The 13,164-nt window shown below is 40.9% G+C and overlaps 1 protein-coding gene across 8 annotated transcripts in view; it reads left to right on the plus strand.

The window, feature by feature from the left end:
• The window catches only part of LOC133560584 (chloride anion exchanger-like), an 82,291-nt gene that overhangs the window by 28,756 nt on the left and 40,371 nt on the right, over positions 1 to 13,164 (plus strand). For all 8 annotated transcript variants that reach the window (XM_061913258.1, XM_061913259.1, XM_061913260.1 and 5 more), the window contains 2 exons: positions 12,110 to 12,274; positions 12,344 to 12,496. In XM_061913258.1, coding sequence (XP_061769242.1) covers positions 12,110 to 12,274; positions 12,344 to 12,496 — 318 coding nt within the window. The remainder of the gene's footprint in view (positions 1 to 12,109; positions 12,275 to 12,343; positions 12,497 to 13,164) is intronic.

The raw sequence follows: 13,164 nt of genomic DNA on the forward strand, positions 1-13,164 counted from the left end.
GACTCAATGTCCAGCACCTCCCTCGTGACATGTTCAAAGTTCCTCCGGAGGTGGGAATTGAAACTTTCTCTGACAGGAGACTCTGCCAGACGTTCCCAGCAAACCCTCACAATGCGTTTGGGCCTGCCAGGTCTGTCCGGCATCCTCCCCCACCATCGCAGCCAACTCACCACCAGGTGGTGATCGGTAGAAAGCTCCGCCCCTCTCTTCACCCGAGTGTCCAAAACATGAGGCCGCAAATCCGATGACACAACTACAAAGTCGATCATGGAACTGCGGCCTAGGGTGTCCTGGTGCCAAGTGCACATATGGACACCCTTATGTTTGAACATGGTGTTTGTTATGGACAAACTGTGACGAGCACAGAAGTCCAATAACAAAACACCACTCGGGTTCAGATCCGGGCGACCATTCTTCCCAATCACGCCTCTCCAGGTTTCACTGTCTTTACCAACATGAGCGTTGAAGTCCCCCAGTAGGACAAGGGAATCACCCGGGGGAGCACTCTCCAGTACTCCCTCGAGTGTACCCAAAAAGGGTGGGTACTCTGAACTGTTGCTTGGTGCGTAAGCAGGACCCGTCCCCCCACCCGAAGGCGGAGGGAGGCTACCCTTTCGTCCACTGGGTTGAACTCCAACGTGCAGGCTTTAAGCCGGGGGGCAACCAGAATTGCCACCCCAGCCCGTCGCCTCTCACTGCTGGCCACGCCAGAGTGAAAGAGAGTCCAGCCCCTTTCAAGAGAAGTGGTTCCAGAGCCCTTGCTGTGCGTCGAGGTGAGTCCGACTACATCTAGCCGGAATTTCTCTACTTCGCGCACTAGCTCAGGCTCCTTTCCCCCCAGTGACGTGACGTTCCACGTCCCAAGAGCGAGCTTATGTAGCCGAGGATCGGACCGCCAAGTGCCCTGCCTTCGGCTGCCGCCCAGCTCACATTGCACCCGACCTCTATGGCCCCTGCTATGGGTGGTGAGCCCATTGGAGGGGGGACCCACGTTGCCTCTTCGGGCTGTGCCCGGCCGGGCCCCATGGGTACAGGCCCGGCCACCAGGCGCTCGCCATCGTGCCCCACCTCCGGGCCTGGCTCCAGAGGGGGGCCCCGGTGACCCGCGTCCGGGCGAGGGAAATCTGGGTCCTTTGGTTTTACTTTTCATAGAGGTTTTCGAGCTGCTCTTTGTCTGGTCCCTCACCTAGGACCAGTTTGCCTTGGGAGACCCTACCAGGGGGCATAAAGCCCCCAGACAACATAGCTCCTAGGATCATTGGGACACGCAAACTCCTCTACCACGGTAAGGTAGCAGCTCAGAGAGGAGCTATTATTATTATTATTTACATAATATGTTATTTGTAATATAATTTATATTATGATTATAATTCTTAGGTTAGACAGTAAATATATTGTATTTTTTGTTTCACTAATTTACATGTTTCAATTGTAATGTCATAGTCCAGTATAAGAATAACAGTCAATTTTTCTAAATCCCTTTGTATTATATTATATTTAGGATATACTACTATTTCTCACAGTATGTTTTAGTGAATATTCCTTAGGTAGAAATGTCCCAAATGTCAAGTGTATTTTCCATCAATATCCTTTTTTAAATCCTAGGTTTTACAGCATATTATTAATGGGATATTACTTGTTTGTGTTGTATTGTTTTAATATTATACTATTATTACTTACTATATTTTTGGAAAATATTTTTTAGGTAGCAAAAAAAGTAAAAATGATTTTTTATTCAAATGTTTTTTGATCAATATCCTTTTTCAAATCACATGTTTAATGGTATATTGTCATCAGGATATTAATATGTTGTGTGTAATATCATTTATGTCATTATGATTGTAATTTCATAGTAATGTGTTGTTATTCCTTTATTTTGACGGTTATTTCACAATGTTCTTTTTTTTTTCACAATGTCCCATTATCATAATATTTCAGTGCTGTAATATTATCAAGGACAATCTTATTTTATTTCTCTAATATCCATCCATCCATCCATCCATTTCTTACCGCTTATTCCCTTTGGATTTGCGGGGGGCGCTGGTGCCTATCTCAGCTACAATCAGGCGGAAGGCGGTGTACACCCTGGACAAGTCGCCACCTCATCGCAGGGCCAACACAGATAGACGGACAACATTCACACACTAGGGCCAATTTAGTGTTGCCAATCAACCTATACCCAGGTGCATGTCTTTGGAAGTGGGAGGAAGCCGGAGTACCCGGAGGGAACCCACGCATTCACGGGGAGGACATGCAAACTCCACACAGAAAGATTGGAGTTTGCACTCTTTCTGTAATATAATTTGTTCAAATTGTTCACAATTGTCTATTTCTATATTTTATTCGAAATAGTTATGATCAATAATCACAATTTGTAAACTACATTTTCGTATTATATTATATTAATATTATACAATTATTTCTTACAGTCTTTTTTATGAATATTCTTTAGGTACACTCAAAAAAATGACTCATTTGATGAACTCAATTGAAATGAGGGCAGGATTTCCATCCAACAAATACATGTTGCCCAAACTCAAAATTAATACGTTCTCACAACAAAAAAAAATGAGTTAGTCCAACTAATTTTTTGCAGATAAAGCCAAAATGAAATTATTGCAATAATTAAGCGAAATTGATTTACATTTGTCAGACTAATTTTTAACAAATACAGCTAAAATGAAATTATTTTGGTTACTAAGCGAAATTGATTTATATGTGCCCAACTCAAAATTGATTGGAAATTAAGCAAGCTCTGCGATGAGGTGGCTACTTGTCCAGGGTGTACGCCGCCTTCCGCCCGATTGTAGCTGAGATAGGCGCCAGCGCCCCCCGCGACCCCAAAAGGGAATAAGCAGTAGAAAATGGATGGATGGATTAAGCAAGCTAAAAATCACCCTTGATCCCATAAAACACATCAGACAAAAATTGGTTGGTACTTTTAATGTAGAATAATCCTTAATTCAACAATCTTGAATATAACACCACAGGATGTCAAAGTTACTTGAAAACACAAAGCAAAATCTTGAGTTTCCGTGAAAACAAAACATCAAGAAGTCAATTTTAATTAAAGACCAATGTCAGATTTGCGTACCAACACAGACTGATTACTTAGTGTTATATTACCAAATATGTCAAATTGACTTGCCCAGATATAAAACACGAAGAAACAGTTTTACCTTTTCTTAAATAACTCGAGGAAAACTTTACGGGAAACGGTTCTCCAAAATAGCTTAAAGTGGTGTAAAATTAACACTCAGCGTCACAAAGGAAACTGCAAAAACACATTTGAGTCCTGCACAAGTGTGCTAATGCAGCCATTAGCCTCAATGTACTAGAGTTAAGGAAAAGAAAACAACATGGATCAAATTGGCAACAAACAAAAATAAATAAGAAAAACTTAACATTCACAGATCAGGAATCTGATATTAATGGGATGCTAGCAGCAAATATCCTTTCAATGTAAGCAAGTAAAAACAAAACATGACAACAGTACTAGTTGTTCAAAAAATACAAAATAAAATTCCAAAGTCTTGAATCGAACTTAATCCATTTATCCAGGGTTGAGTGATGAAATGGATGCCAGAAGTAAGCAGGATAGTCACACTCAGAGATAAAATGGGGAGGTAAAGTTAGGTCCAATTCTCAAGTTCAAAATGTTGTAGGTCGTAGATTTTCTTTAAATGGGGTGAAAATGAAGGCAAAAAAATACAACCAAAAATAAAGATCCAATGATGAACTTTGTCAAGAAGTGTTCACCTCTCATGTAAACAACTTGATTTTCAGCTTCTGTATCTTTGTGTTCAGTTTGTGACCATCCAGGTTCATTAGGATCTTCTGGAAAAACTCAAATGTGTACTTGAGGTTGTCTGGAACGCTTAGATCAAGGGCATGAATGAGCCCCAGACATCATTATGATCCCCATAATGACGGTGTCCACATTGCTTAGGACTTTGATGCCTTCGATAACAACTCCAACATCCTCTGGCTGCCTATTGCCATATCCATGGATGATGTTTATCCCCATGACTGTGAGGGCAATGTCCCTTTCTGCATCCTCAGTGGCGGAGGCCTGAACAACGACACAAAAACAGAACACTTGTGTTAGGTAAAATGCTGAACACCGCTAGCAGAAAATGAGTTAGCTTTTTTTTTTAAGTCCTCATTGCTTGTCAAATCAATCATTTATGTATCACGAGTTAAACGTGATTGGAAAGTTAATCATATATATAAAATAATAATAATAATATAATGTTTGAAATTGGCCCGTAAATAACTTCAGCAAGCAGCCATGAACATAATGCAATTGCTGCAACACGATCCTTTAGGCAACCACATCCCGATAGAGATGGACCTGTGGGACAGAAATAGCTGTTTTACTCCACAGAACCTCTGCCCGTTCGCCACTACCAACTTAGTAGACTCTGACTGTCTTTTCCTGCACCTACCAGTGATTTCAAACAAAAATTTAAAATTCAATGAGCCCCATTGTTTACAAAATGCCAGTTATTCAAAAAGTTGTAGTGTGTTGAGCTCAAAGGACCACCATATATGTAAATAAGAATGGGTAACACTATTTCATGCTACTGAGTAACAAAAACTATTAACTTACCAGATATTCATTGAACAAAGTGTCTGGATCTTCTTTGAGATAGACAACAAGGCTTCTCAGGATGCACTCCCTCCTGATGTCAATGTTGTCACACTATAGCAGGGGTGAAAAATCAAAACAGAATTTAGCTAAATATTGGTGCAACTGTGGAACAGGGAGGGGGGTGTGTAAAGAAAATTAGATAAACCAATACAGCTTCTGAAGACTAGAGCATAGCATCTTTGACACATTTCTGAGTAGGGCACACAACCATAAAGTAAGTATAAATATGAATATATATACGTCTCACCTTCCCTTTATTTCAAAAATCCTCGAAAAAATTGTTGCGGAGCAGTTAAAAGAACACTTATCGTCTAACAATCTATTTGAAACCTTTCAATCCGGTTTCAGGGCAAATCACTCCACGGAGACAGCCCTCGCAAAAATGACTAATGATCTATTGCTAACGATGGATTCTGATGCGTCATCTATGATGCCGCTCCTCGATCTTAGCGCTGCTTTCGATACCGTCGATCATAATATTTTATTAGAACGTATCAAAACACGAATTGGTATGTCAGACTTAGCCCTGTCTTGGTTTAACTCTTATCTTACTGATAGGATGCAGTGCGTCTACCATAACAATGTGACCTCGGACTACGTTAAAGTAACGTGTGGAGTTCCCCAGGGTTCGGTCCTTGGCCCTGCACTCTTCAGCATCTACATGATGCCGCTAGGTGACATCATACGCAAATACGGTATTAGCTTTCACTGTTATGCTGATGACACCCAACTCTACATGCCCCTAAAGCTGACCAACACGCCGGATTGTAGTCAGCTGGAGGCGTGTCTTAATGAAATTAAACAATGGATGTCCGCTAACTTTTTGCAACTCAACGCCAAAAAAACGGAAATGCTGATTATCGGTCCTGCTAGACACCGACCTCTATTTAATGATACAACTCTAACATTTGACAACCAAACAATTAAACAAGGCGACATGGTAAAGAATCTGGGTATTATCTTCGACCCAACTCTCTCCTTTGAGGCACACATTAAAAGCGTTACTAAAACGGCCTTCTTTCATCTCCGTAACATCGCTAAAATTCGCTCCATTCTGTCCACTAAAGACGCTGAGATCATTATCCATGCGTTTGTTACGTCTCGCCTCGACTACTGTAACGTATTATTTTCGGGTCTCCCCATGTCTAGCATTAAAAGATTACAGTTGGTACAAAATGCGGCTGCTAGACTTTTGACAAGAACAAGAAAGTTTGATCACATTACACCTGTACTGGCTCACCTGCACTGGCTTCCTGTGCACTTAAGATGTGACTTTAAGGTTTTACTACTTACGTATAAAATACTACACGGTCTAGCTCCATCCTATCTTGCCGATTGTATTGTACCATATGTCCCGGCAAGAAATCTGCGTTCAAAGGACTCCGGCTTATTAGTGATTCCCAAAGCCCAAAAAAAGTCTGCGGGCTATAGAGCGTTTTCATTTCGGGCTCCAGTACTCTGGAATGCCTTCCCGGTAAAAGTTCGAGATGCCACCTCAGTAGAAGCATTTAAGTCTCACCTTAAAACTCATTTGTATACTCTAGCCTTTAAATAGACTCTCTTTTTAGACCTATGTCCCACTCTCCCTTGTGGAGGGGGTCCGGTCCGATCCGGTGGCCATGTACTGCTCGCCTGTTTATCGGCTGGGGACATCTCTGCGCTGCTGATCCGCCTCCGCTTGGGAAGTTTTCCTGCTGGCTCCGCTGTGAACGGGACTCTCGCTGCTGTGTTGGATCCGCTTTGGACTGGACTCTCGCGACTGTGTTGGATCCATTGTGGATTGAACTTTCACAGTATCATGTTAGACCCGCTCCACAATGGATCCAACACAGTCGCGAGAGTCCAGTCCAAAGCGGATCCAACACAGCAGCGAGAGTCCCGTTCACAGCGGAGCCAGCAGGAAACCATCCCAAGCGGAGGCGGATCAGCAGCGCAGAGATGTCCCCAGCCGATACACAGGCGAGCAGTAGATGGCCACCGGATCGGACCGGACCCCCTCCACAAGGGAGAGTGGGACATAGAAGAAAAACAAAAGAAACGGCAGATCAACTGGTCTAAAAAGGGAGTCTATTTAAAGGCTAGAGTATACAAATGAGTTTTAAGGTGAGACTTAAATGCTTCTACTGAGGTGGCATCGCAAACTGTTACCGGGAGGGTATTCCAGAGTACTGGAGCCCGAACGGAAAACGCTCTATAGCCCGCAGACTTTTTTTGGGCTTTGGGAATCACTAATAAGCCGGAGTCCTTTGAACGCAGATTTCTTGCCGGGACATATGGTACAATACAATCGGCAAGATAGGATGGAGCTAGACCGTGTAGTATTTTATACGTAAGTAGTAAAACCTTAAAGTCACATCTTAAGTGCACAGGAAGCCAGTGCAGGTGAGCCAGTACAGGCGTAATGTGATCAAACTTTCTTGTTCTTGTCAAAAGTCTAGCAGCCGCATTTTGTACCAACTGTAATCTTTTAATGCTAGACATGGGGAGACCCGAAAATAATACGTTACAGTAGTCGAGGCGAGACGTAACAAACGCATGGATAATGATCTCAGCGTCTTTAGTGGACAGAATGGAGCGAATTTTAGCGATGTTACGGAGATGAAAGAAGGCCGTTTTAGTAACGCTTTTAATGTGTGCCTCAAAGGAGAGAGTTGGTTCGAAGATAATACCCAGATTCTTTACCGTGTCGCCTTGTTTAATTGTTTGGTTGTCAAATGTTAGAGTTGTATTATTAAATAGAGGTCGGTGTCTAGCAGGACCGATAATCAGCATTTCCGTTTTTTTGGCGTTGAGTTGCAAAAAGTTAGCGGACATCCATTGTTTAATTTCATTAAGACACGCCTCCAGCTGACTACAATCCGGCGTGTTGGTCAGCTTTAGGGGCATGTAGAGTTGGGTGTCATCAGCATAACAGTGAAAGCTAATACCGTATTTGCGTATGATGTCACCTAGCGGCAGCATGTAGATGCTGAAGAGTGCAGGGCCAAGGACCGAACCCTGGGGAACTCCACACGTTACCTTAACGTAGTCCGAGGTCACATTGTTATGGGAGACACACTGCATCCTATCAGTAAGATAAGAATTAAACCAAGACAGGGGTAAGTCTGACATACCAATTCGTGTTTTGATACGTTCTAATAAAATATTATGATCGGCGGTATCGAAAGCAGCGCTAAGATCGAGGAGCAGCAACATAGATGACGCATCAGAGTCCATCGTTAGCAATAGATCATTAGTCATTTTTGCGAGGGCTGTCTCCGTGGAGTGATTTGCCCTGAAACCGGATTGAAAGGTTTCACATAGATTGTTAGACGCTAAGTGTTCATTTAACTGCTCCGCAACAATTTTTTCAAGGATTTTTGAAATAAAGGGAAGGTGAGACACCGGTCGGTAGTTTACCATGAGGTCAGGATCGAGGTTAGGTCTTTTAAGAAGAGGATGAATAACCGCTTTTTTGAATGCTAGGGGAACAGTGCCCGAGGAGAGTGATACGTTTATAATGTTTAGCACTGATGGACCTAATAATACAAAGAGCTCCTTGATCAGTTTCCCAGGAAGAGGGTCAAGTAAACATGTTGTCTGTTTTATTCCATTTACACGTTGTAACAATTCCTCTAATGTTATTTCCTCAAAACGAGAGAAACTATTTTGGAAGGCAGTATCCGCCGTATATACAATCGTGTCAGTGTTAATAGAGCCCCGTTGTAGCTGGGACGCATTGTCTTTAATCTTCTTTCTAATGACTTCAATTTTCTTACTAAAGAATTGCATAAAGTCATCAGCTGAGTGGGTTGAGCTACTGGAAGGGGTCCCTTGTTGGGTTAGCGATGCTACCGTACTAAACAAAAATTTAGGATCGTTTTTATTACGGTGGATGAGATTTGAGTAATATTTAGCTTCAGCTAAGGTAAGCATGCGTTTATAAGTTATTAAACCATCACTCCATGCTTGATGGTGCACCTCAAGTTTAGTCGTGCGCCATTTGCGTTCCAGCTTTCTACATAATAATTCCTGAGCTCTAGTTTCTTCTGTAAACCACGGGGTGCGCTTTTTTGGAGCCTTTTTTAACTTGTCCTTTCGACTTGCCAAATAAAACAAGGCAAGTGTTACAAAAATGTTTTTGTTTTTTTATATAAAGTGCACCATTGTCCTGCACAATAGCAATAATTCTGCTCAGGGGAATTTCAAACCTGGTTACGACCTATTCCAACCATTCTGCAATGTTGGATGCTGAATGTCTTTCCTCTAGTGGCATGGTGGTAAGGGAGATTGACTTCATGTTCCATTTGTCTCCAATGTAGTGGCATGTATTGCCAAGGTAGGCTACACTTGTCCAAACATCAGTAGTGAGAGCAATTTAACTCTGGGTGGGTTTTATGTCGGTCTACACTGCATGGAATGTCCGCTAGTACTTCCTCTCCATTAGTTTGGGTAAAATGAGAGAGAAAGAGGTCATTGATTACATTTTTCATTAGGGCCCCAAATCACAGCTTAATAAGACCCAGGACAGCTGAGTGGTTAACACTGTTGACCATCAAGCAAGGGGAACTGGGCTCAAATCTCAGTAAGGACTCAGTGTTTCTTTTTCAGTAGTGAGACAGGTGCTCAATTAAATATGTCATTTGGGTCCGAAATCTTCCTCTAAGAAGACTAAGGATAGCTGAGTGGTTACAGTAGCTAGCTCACAATCAAAGAGTGCAAGGATCAAATCCCTGCCAGGTTCACTGGTAACTATTAAAACTCCAGCAGCAAGAGTAAATGTTTTATATTATAGCTCACTGAGACAGGTTTGTGATTAAATATGTCATTGGGGCCCGAAATCTTGTTTATAGAAGACCAAGAATAGCTCAATGGTTAAAGCTGCTAGTTCCCAATCAAAGGGCATTGAGTTCGGATCCCAGGCAAGTTAATCAGTAACCAGGAAAGCTATTGTTTTGTATCATAGTCTACTGAGACAGGTTATCAATTGAATATGTCATTGGGGCCCGGAATCTATCCTTAAAAAGACAGAGAATAGCTGAATGGTTAAACAGCTAGCTCCCAATCAAAGGGTCCTGGGTTCAATCCCAGTCAGGTCGATCGCCTTGCCAAGCCAAAGAATGCAGGAGAGGGAATGCTGGACAATGTGGGGGTGTATCACCTCCCCCACACAAAGTAAAGCTAAGTGGTAGCTAGTTAATTAACTTATAGTTAAAAAGGTAAGTATGGGTAATAATAATAACAAATAGTCTATAGTCCAAAAGTCTAAGGGTAACCTCAGGGGTTAGCTCGTCCTGTGTGCTGAGGCTAATGTTGGTAAGTGTACCATCGGTAATTCCTGGCGGGAATGGGTGGGAATAGGAACATGAATAATTAATCATTGTGAGTGTTGACCAATCAGCTCTCCTCGGACTGACCAACAATTAGTCAATTAGTTAATAAAAAAAAGTACCAATAAGTACAACAAATTGGAATATTGAAGAGAGAAAAAATTCCAATTGGATAATGAAAAAGAAAAAAAAAGAGGGATGGATAATAATAAAAACACAATTAAGAAAAGAAAGAAGACTGTGCAGTTAATTGCATATCATTTATTAAATGTATGCTCTATCTCTTTTTCATCATCCAATTATTCATCATTTATATTTTTTAATTATCCAATAGCAATTAGTCAGACCGAGGATTAGTCCACTCATTTTTTTTTGTTTGTTTTTCATTATCCAATTAGAATTTTTTCTCTCTTCAATCATTCCAATTTGTTGTATTTATTGTTTTGTTTTTTTATTAACTAATTGTTGGTCAGGCCGAGGAAAGCTGATTGGTCAACACTCACAATGATTAATTATTCATGTTCCTATTCCCACCCATCCCAGCAAGGAATTACCGATGGTACACTTACCAACTTTAGCCTCAGCACACAGGAGGAGCTAACCCCCGAGATTACCCATAGACTTTTGGACTATAGACTATTTGTTGTTATTATTATTACCCATACTTACCTTTTTAACTATAAGTTAATTAACCAGCTACCACTTAGCTTTACTCTGTGTGGGGGAGGTGATACACCCCCACATTGTCCAGCGTCCCCACTCCTGCATTCTTTGGCTTGGCAAGGCGATCGACCTGACTGGGATTGAACCCAGGACCCTTTGATTGGGAGCTAGCTGTTTAACCATTCAGCTATTCTTGGTCTTCTTAGGGACAGATTTCGGGCCCCAATGACATATTCAATTGATAACCTGTCTCAGTAAACTAGGATACAAAATAATAGCTTTCCTAGTTACCGATCAATTTGCCTGGGATTTGAAGTCAGCGTACTTTGATTGGGAGTTAGCAGCTTTAACCATTCAGCTATCCCTGGTCTTCTCTGGACAAGATTTTGGGCCCCAATGACATATTTAATCGCGAACCTGTCTCAGTGAGCTATGATATAAAACATTTACTCTTGCTGCTGGAGTTTTCATAGTTACCAGTGATCCTGGCAGGGATTTGATCCATGCACTCTTGATTTGGGAGCTACCTGCTTTAACCATTCAGCTATCCTTGGATGTTTTAGGAATAGATTTCGGGCCCCAATGATATATTTATTTGCAAATCTGTCTCAGTAAACGATGATATAAAATGTTTGCTCTTGCTGCTGGAGCTTTCATAGTTACCAATGGACCTGGGTGGGATTTGACCCCAGAACCCTTTGATTTGTAGATAGCTGATTTAACTACTCAGCTACCCTTGAACTTCATACAGATAGATATACCATATATATATACCATATATATATATATATACTATATACCATATATATATATATACTATATACCATATAGTATATATATATACCATATATGTATGTATGTATGTATATATATATATATATATATATATATATATATATATATATATACATATATATATATATATATATATACATATATATATATATATACATATATATATATATATATATATATACACATATATATATATATATACTATATACCATATATATATATATATATATATACTATATACCATATATATATATATATCTATATATATATATATATATATATATATATATATATGTATATATATATATATATATATATATATATACATACATACATACATACATTATGTGTGTGTATTTATATATATATATATATATATACGTATTGGGGACGGCATGGTGCAGTGGAAGAGTGGCCGTGCGCAACCCGAGGGTCCCTGGTTCAATCCCCACCTACTACCAACCTCGCCACGTCCATTGTGTCCTGAGCAAGACACTTCACCCTTGCTCCTGATGGGTCCTGGTTAGCGCCTTGCAAGGCAGCTCCCTCCATCAGTATGTGGAAGTAGTGTCAAAGCGCTTTGAGTACCTTGAAGGTAGAAAAGCGCTATACAAGTTCAACCCATTTATTTATTAATTTTATATATATATATTTATATATATCCCTGTGGCTTATGTCTCTCGTGCAGCTGGCGATGGGCGTCCTGCAGGTGGGCTTTGTGGTCATGTACCTGTCCGACACTCTGGTGTCAGGTTTTACCACCGCAGCAGCCATCCACATCCTGGTGTCCCAGCTGAAGTTTGTGCTGGGCCTGCAGGTCCCAGGAATCAGTGGACCACTCTCTATTATATATGTAAGACCAAAAAAATAAGATCAATTATTTCAATTCCAAGTTCCTCTGTGATCTTTTTCCTCCTAACAGACTCTGGAGATCATCTTTAGTAAGATACAGTCCACCAATGTATGCGACGTGGTCATCTCCTTGGTCATCCTGGTGGTTGTGTTCATCGTGAAGGAGCTCAATGACAGATTTAAAGCCAAGCTGCCGGTTCCTATTCCCATCGAGGTCATCATGGTGAGGCGCGCCCTGCACGTGGTCATTGTTAGTTATTAACCTCACAACACTAACCATCATTGTAATTCATGTGATTTATGACGACAATCAGGGAAATATTTACTCATTTGCTCTACCGCATCTTACCATTCATTTTATCTACTATAAGTTGTAAGTAGATAGTGTTTTTATGTTAACTTCAATAGAAAGTGGTTTGATGGCGCCATCTGCATGGGAAATACAATGTTACAGATTTTTCAACCAAAAACAGTCAGAAGACCACTATTGACTATCACAGCCTTTCTCTAACGGTAACAAGTTGCTCATTATTTGTCTACACAAAGTATTCATGTTAGAACGACACACAACTATGCAGATAGTTGGCAACAACGCTTAATCTATTCAACAAACTACCTGTTCTACCCTAAAATTACAAATTAAATTGAATAACAAACTTGGGTGGTCTGTGCACGCGTGTATGTGTGTGTTTGTATTTCTATCCCAGTGGGACCAAGCCCTGACATTTTACTCACACAGAAGGGTCCAAATCATTGGAATGAATAGAAATTGGCTACCTGTGAGGCCCTACGCGTTTTTTCATTTTTCAGAAATGGTCACTTGGAGGTCAATTTTCATGATTTCTGTGTTTGTAGTGTGTATGACAAGTGGTCAAACATAGGTACTGCAGT

The sequence above is a fragment of the Nerophis ophidion genome, linkage group LG10 (assembly GCF_033978795.1).
Source record: "Nerophis ophidion isolate RoL-2023_Sa linkage group LG10, RoL_Noph_v1.0, whole genome shotgun sequence".
Taxonomy (NCBI): domain Eukaryota; kingdom Metazoa; phylum Chordata; class Actinopteri; order Syngnathiformes; family Syngnathidae; genus Nerophis; species Nerophis ophidion.